Source organism: Centroberyx affinis, unplaced genomic scaffold (genome assembly GCF_046629955.1).
Source record: "Centroberyx affinis isolate AG114_WGS23_722 - 3 ecotype Tasmania unplaced genomic scaffold, CSIRO-AGI_Caff_v1 ptg000514l_1, whole genome shotgun sequence".
In the NCBI taxonomy this organism is placed as follows: domain Eukaryota; kingdom Metazoa; phylum Chordata; class Actinopteri; order Beryciformes; family Berycidae; genus Centroberyx; species Centroberyx affinis.
Window position 1 is genome coordinate 502,385 of NW_027279163.1, and position 6,841 is coordinate 509,225.

At 39.9% G+C, this 6,841-nt stretch overlaps 2 protein-coding genes across 2 annotated transcripts; one reads left to right on the forward strand and one right to left on the reverse strand.

Annotated features, from left to right (window-relative positions):
* Positions 1 to 1,260: 1,260 nt before the first annotated feature.
* On the reverse strand, positions 1,261 to 2,557 carry LOC139642725 (EF-hand calcium-binding domain-containing protein 9-like). Its single transcript, XM_071517693.1, has 3 exons — positions 2,408 to 2,557; positions 1,450 to 1,588; positions 1,261 to 1,274 (listed from the first exon to the last, which is right to left on the reverse strand). The coding sequence occupies exons 1-3, from the start codon at positions 2,555 to 2,557 to the stop codon at positions 1,261 to 1,263; spliced, it is 303 nt and encodes a 100-aa protein (XP_071373794.1).
* A 1,401-nt stretch (positions 2,558 to 3,958) lies between these two features.
* Positions 3,959 to 6,841, forward strand: il12ba (interleukin 12Ba). The gene is made up of 7 exons (XM_071517709.1): positions 3,959 to 4,052; positions 4,173 to 4,460; positions 4,697 to 4,802; positions 5,227 to 5,468; positions 5,667 to 5,839; positions 6,288 to 6,409; positions 6,711 to 6,841. Exons 1-7 carry the CDS (start codon positions 3,959 to 3,961, stop codon positions 6,757 to 6,759), a joined length of 1,074 nt encoding a protein of 357 aa, XP_071373810.1. The 3' UTR covers positions 6,760 to 6,841.

Consider the following 6,841-nt stretch of genomic DNA (forward strand, 5'->3'; position numbering starts at 1 on the left):
CATGATCATTATGTGAGTTATAATGGATCATGGCAACTTAATCCATCATTTCACTAGGACCCTTCACTTTTTCTGTGTTGCAAGGACTGTTCAACCTAAGCAATGCTGGATAGATAGATAGAGACAGATAGAGACAGATAGGTGCAGCGAGAAATCCAATACACTCCTACATCTGATCTCTTGACCTGTCAGTGAAAAATTTGAAGGCATTCAAACCTAAATCACTTGACAACAAAGGCTACAATCACCCAAAAGCTGATTTAAAGACACATACAGATATACACAAATCAAACAGAATTGAAGACCAAGAGAACTCAGAAATCGGTCACTTTCAACCGTCCAATACATGAAGAAGCAATTCATTCATTGTCCTTTAAAAGCATAAAATAAGCATTATAAGACCATAGTTTTATGTTTTTTATAAACTATTGTATCGTTTTTAGTGTCCATCTATGCCTGTCGGCGAGCTCTGACTTGTGATCACCGTTCCTCTTTGTCGCTGCAGTTAGTCTGTGTTTTAAATTATGTTGTCATGATTTTTGAGACACCAACTATTTGGTCTCTTTGAAACGCTATTAGTTGCCTCATGTTTCTTGGACAAGTTGCATTTAAAAATGCTGTTTGTCAAGCCTCTTTTAAAGCTGACACATAATGCTCATTGGCATTTAACTTAATATGACTCATCTGAGTAGCTGCCCTTGTAATTGTGATCAGTTACTTCAAAGTTAACGTCCTTTTTTCCATTATTTTTTCACCCTCTATATGTTGAAAGGGCTTCTCACACATCTGACCTGAGAGAGTCCCTCAGAGGATCTAGCAGATAGTTGATGCGACACATATCTCTATACCACTCTCTCAAACACACACACACATACACAGTTTACCTAACCCAGTCACATTTAAAATACATTTTGTAAGTCTAATTAGCTAAGTAGAGAAAAATACAGTTAGACAATCTGCTGCATATTTATTCCTTGTGAATTCCTCCTGTGATGCTGCTGTGTTTTTTGGCCTGGGTGTGTGTGTGTGTGTGTGTGTGTGAATGCTTCGAAGAAATACCAGCATTGCTTTGCTGTTGCTCTTCTTTGTCGGTTTTATAGAATTTTCTCTGCAAGAACCTGAATAAAACGGGGGAAAAATAAAGGCACTTGACTTAAAAACAAGAAAAAAAATCTTGGAAAAAATACAGGCGAAACCAATGAGTTAATTCTTACTTCTTCTTTGTCTCCTCCTGCATATAAATACAGGCCATGGTGGTCCTTATAGCTGAGGTTCTAGTAGAGACAGAGAACAGTGGGTTAGACTGAAAAATGAGTTGCATGTAACAACATTAGACAATTTAGCTGTTTAATAACCTGGCACAGGAGCCAAGTAAAATCCTACTGCCCTGTCTTGGATATAGATTTCATACCTTGTCTCTAGAGACATCAAACTAGTGAAAGATCTTACTGAGGGAATGGCCTTTGAGGTTGAACAGGAAGCCTAAGGACTTGAACTCCTCAGAGTCGATCATGCCGTCACCATCAACGTCCAGCAGCTCAAACACCGCCGACGAGTGATGGTGAATGAAGTTTTTCTCCACGTGGAACTGAACAGGACAGTATGATATGAGCAGTGCTGATTTTCCCCACAGATATCACGACAAAAACATTCATCTGTTACAGGAGGATAACTAGACTTTCCCTCTCAGCTTTCACTGATGTATAGAGACTCAGTATGTCTCACTATTCTCCCTGCTGATCAGTAGGCGTTTTTTTCGCATACTGATATTGAGAAACAGTAATACAGAGAGCATTCGGGAACGCCGAGTGAAACTAGTCTCGGGGTCGAATTTTTGTCCCACATTAGTCATACTTAAAATGGGAGGATGTTTGCCAGGTTGAAATTAAAAATGACAAAATTATTCAATCGTGGAAACCAACATATCAATGGATGGCATGGTTTAAACATGTATTGTACTTTGTAAATACTAAAGACAATATGTTTCATGTAGATACTTGTGGGGAGTTGGCGTATGTTCATGGGCTTTCACCTCAAATAGGAGAAGTGTTTCATCATTCACAGAGCGAAAGGTCGGAGGGTTCCTGACCACACTGTCAGTGGTTAACGCACTGATACACCTCTGAATGAACGGCATCATACTTCTTGATAAGCTGGCATTCAAGAAGAAGAAAAACTGACTCACAGACACGCACACACATGTACAAGCACACACACTTTTGCTTTACCTCACTGCAGGGCAGGATGCAAACAAGCATGTAGAACTCCGCAAAACCTATTTCAACATGTCAAAGGTCAGCCTGATCTCTCTCTTCTTCAGGTCTGTCTCATGACACATCTGCAGAGGACACAAACACCTGGATGAACAACTGGATATGTGGAATGGTTAATACAAACAAGGGGAAACTGTAATCAGAATACCGTTCAGGGTGTTTTTGTTATGGATATCCAGTAGTTTGAAGTAAGCAGCCAATATACGTACGTTTTGTAAAAAGAACAGACAATGGTAGCTATCAAAATCTAGATAACAGAAAATGGATGTTTTCTTGAGCCTCATCTTCATCCACTGACTACATCCACATGACTGATGTGCACTGCTCGCATGTAAACACCATAATTCTATTGTTTTGGTTGGCGACCGGGCATTTCCATGGAGTCACGTGCATCAAAGTAACTCGCCACTAATGAACACAGCGGGAAAACTATTGAACGTTAGACTATCTAATATCAATGTGCATGTAAACTCATTGTGTCTGAGTAGGGTGCCACAGACACATTATAACACTACTATAATATTCCTATAGTGACTTATAGTGTCTCTGTGCTACTCGGTTATCGTTACCATACTTTCTGTCGGGTAATGATAGCCTAATTATTCTTATAAGGACTTATAGTTTTGCTGCTGTGTATTGTATGCTTATGCAATGTATTATCGGGTTATTACAGCTCGTTTTGTAAATCTAACTCTCCGAAATCCATAGGTCAAAGAAAAGAAACGTTGATGTAATGTGAATAAAATGAATAGTGCTTGTGAGAAAACGCCTACCTGTTCTGGTCGCAACTGTCAACCTGCTCAGGTGCCAGACTGTTTCAAAAGTTCCTCATCAAAATCAAAATGAAAATGAAAGAGGAAGAGTGAGAGCAGAATCCATTACACCTTACATCATGCTTGCCAACCTGAGAGTAAACAACCAGTGCATTAGGCTATCAGGCTAGAGTTAGCTGGGGGAAGTACTACAAACAATCCATCTTACACGTGTTTGGGTATCACAACTGTCCGAAATGCCCCAAAAGCCATTTTCCTGAAGTGTGTCTTGGGTAAACAATATCTTTTCACTGAATGTGTCGTGAGCGGCCTCTGTTGCAGCACGTGGAAGTGAGAAAACATGGGCGACGTATTTGTTTACAATAGCTAGAAAGCGAAGTTCTTCCTGTCTGGACTTTTTTGGGGAACTTTTTCTTATCCCTGAAATGTCACTCACACATACAGTAGGGTATAAAACTCAGTTAGAATCGCCAGTAGTAGGCTATTTCATTCTAGGATATTACGAAGGTAAGACCACTAATGAATGACTCTGTTTAATGGTTACATTTTTATTAGGCTTTTTCTAACTGTAAAAAAGATGTGGAATAAATTTGCTATGTAAACAATGTCAAATAATATCTCTATCTACATAGATAGATAGATAGATAGATAGATCGATAGATATAGAATATTTTTTATTCATTAAAAATTGCATGTTTAGCTCTCTTTAATATTTGTTGGTGTTATTATTTATTGATGTTATTATGTAGGATGTTAATATTTTCGGGCTTCAAATTCATATGCTTCAATAAGGTGCACATTTCTGTTGATTATATTTATCTCTCTTGTTCTGTCTCTCTCTGTCTGTCTGTGTGTGTGTATGTGTGTGTGTGTGTCTCTCTCTCTCTCTCTCTCTCTCTCTCTCTCATTCAGATGCACTTCTCTGTTATCAGCATCATCATCTGTGCATTGCTACAAGAAGTCAGTGGCCAAAACCCCAAGAGCCACTGGACTCTCCTGCCAAATAGTAGGTTTGATCGTTATGGGAACAAACACATCACTTACCTCAAGCCCAATTCAAATAAATCATGCGGAACCAAACTCCAACTTTAAATGTTTGTGTGTGTGTGTGTGTGTCCCCTGCTAGTTCTGGTAGTGGAAGTGAATGGTGCTTTGGGCCAGCAACCTTTGACCTGCTTGGAGTCGGCAGAGGAGGTGATGGGGCGAGCCGGCCAGGGTCGGGATATCATTTGGAAGAAGGATGGAGTGGAGGAAAGACAGAGGGGGAACTCATACCTGGTAGGACTGGAGGAGAGCTTGGGAGGGGGCAACTACACCTGCCACAGCAAGGACGGATCGCTCCTCAACTACACAGTGGTCCTGATCCAAGAAGACGAAACCAAGAGGAAGAAAATCCTAGTGAAAACTGACCAGGGTACAATCTAAATGCCAAACTCTTCCTTTATATGTTGTATAAGCACACTGACTCCTTACAAAAACAGCATTTCATCTAGTTGCACATTATCTAGCCAGAGAATTTGGAAAATGTGTGAAAAAATAAACAAAATATATATATTTTGATTGATAAGACTTGTTCTTACTTGTTCTGTTGTGTGTGTGTGTGTGTGTGTGTGTGTGGTGTGTGTGCGTTTATGTGTGATTATTTATCAGAAGATTATTTGAAGTGCTCGACTCAGAATTACAGCGGAGAGTTCTATTGCTCTTGGACCTGGGACCCTAATCGCCTGGGGAAAGTGGCATTCATCAGAGCTCTACGGTAAGGTCAGGAACTTTGGAAATATTTTCTGTTTTACACAATAATAACACAGTGTTCAGAATCCAGTGCAAATAGCGGTATGTGACTTCTGTAAATACTGTCCTAAAAAAGGGAACAGCACAAACCACTTTTTGTGTCATTTGAAGATCAAAGGTCAAGACTGTGGTTTAGATTTGATATATAAAAAAAAGATATCCATATGATTTATGGTCCACATGTGCAACAACAATAGCTTTGTCAGGACAAAAGATAAATACTGAAGTAATTTTTCTCAGTTTCACTATTCACACCGCCACTGCGCTTTTTAATCTTTTTAGGCCCTGAAAAGTTCTGGGCTGGAAAAGCAGAGACACTGACAACAAAATCAGTATGTCATTAGAATAAAGGAAGGCATTCAAAAGGAAAACATGTGTCTTTTATGCAGTGTCCCTCACAATGATGGCACCCACTGTTCTGTGGATACCAGTGGTCGGTATTGGACGTGCTCGTCACCTCAGGGTGACATCAGCTGTTCAGTGGACACCAGTGGGCGTGGGATCTCCTGCCTGGACAAGCAGCACTGCCCCTACGCTGAGGAGACCCAGCATATCTCCCTCACTGTCCACGTCCAGTCTGACCACTTCCTGGTGGAGAAATACTCCAAACAGTTTTACCTGTCAGAGATAGGTGAGGCACCCACTGGGAGACACAACCCCTGCTGGCTAGAGGAATGGACACGTAATGTCCAGTAGCTCAAAAAGTTACATACAGAAAACTAGTAAAAGTAGTTAATTTTATCTTGTCTGTTTTCCCCTCTCTGACTCTTTCTCTTTCTCTCTCTCTCTGTGTCTTTCCCTCTCTGACTCTTGCTCTTTCCCTCAACAGTGAAACCTGACAAGGTGAACATCAGTACAGTCAGTAAAAGGACAGTAGAATGGAGTTACCCGAGCTCTTGGAGCAGTCCCTACTCCTACTTCCCCCTCACCTTTCAGATTGCACAGATCAGGAGGGGCTGCAAAAAGTGTGACAACCCGTGCACAGACTCTAAAGTCATTAAGGTGAGAGCAACATAGTGAATGCCATGTATATTACACCATGTTTTCTTATTTGATGGTTTTGTCAAGTTATTGTTTTCCATCATGCTAACTGGTGTAAAGATTGTATAATTATTTCATTTCCAAAATGCTGTATATCCAGTTTGGGGGGAAAAAATATTAGTAGCTGAAGTTCATTGTTCAGGAAATCCAGTTGGTACAAGTGTTTTTATTCTGTTAGTCAAAGACTTAAGTTGCCAACTATGGTTCAAAACGTAGCAAAACATTTTTGTTTTAATTTTAGTACGTGCAGTGCCACTTTTTTCAAAATTCAAAACAAAACTCTTTGTCTCTATGTCTTTGTCGTATGTCTCTGGCATCCATGCTATAAACTGTACAGCAGTCTTTTTTAGTCTTAGTCATATTCTTAGTTTCTATGTTGACTGACATGTTGTCCATTTTCATTTCCAAGACCATGCTGGTTAACTCTACAGGCGTCTGCCGCTTTAAAGTCAAGCGCAACGTGACCACTGTTTGTGTCCGAGCTAAAGACGCTCTCTGTAACTCACAGTGGAGCGAGTGGAGCCACATCAGGTCAGTACCCTCCAGGTGTCATTTGAAGGAAAACAATTCTAGTCATAACAGATGAACCAGTTATAACCCTAACCAGAAAAGGTCTTGAGTCATGTTCTGTGATGTTTGCTGATAAGAAAGACAACATTAAATTCCCAGAATTCACAATGGAGTTTGGTTGGATGCAGCTCACATCAGGGCTAGTTGGGATCTAGATCTCAAGAGCTCACAAGAACTGGACAGGATTACAGTTTAACATAATATAACTGGAAATGTAGAATGTGCAGCAGACTAATTTGACTGTTTTTGTGTCCCGTTACAGACGAAGTAGAGAACATCAGAAGAAAAGAAAACATCAGCAAAATAAATGACAGTAGAAATGTTATGCAACACTGGACATCTCATGAAGTACTTTTATTTATATTTATATTTTATTTATAGTTTTTTTTACAT

What these genes read in the sequence shown, in the direction of transcription:
- LOC139642725 (XM_071517693.1), bottom strand. Translation starts at nt 2,557, where the DNA reads ATGAGGCTCAAGAAAACATCCATTTTCTGTTATCTAGATTTTGATAGC. An exon ending in TGAACGGTATTCTGATTACA is followed by an intron (nt 1,589 to 2,407) that starts GTTTCCCCTTGT and finishes TGTCCTGTTCAG; the next exon opens with TTCCACGTGGAGAAAAACTT.
- il12ba (XM_071517709.1), top strand. Translation starts at nt 3,959, where the DNA reads ATGCACTTCTCTGTTATCAGCATCATCATCTGTGCATTGCTACAAGAA. An exon ending in CCTAGTGAAAACTGACCAGG is followed by an intron (nt 4,461 to 4,696) that starts GTACAATCTAAA and finishes ATTATTTATCAG; the next exon opens with AAGATTATTTGAAGTGCTCG. An exon ending in GCATTCATCAGAGCTCTACG is followed by an intron (nt 4,803 to 5,226) that starts GTAAGGTCAGGA and finishes TCTTTTATGCAG; the next exon opens with TGTCCCTCACAATGATGGCA.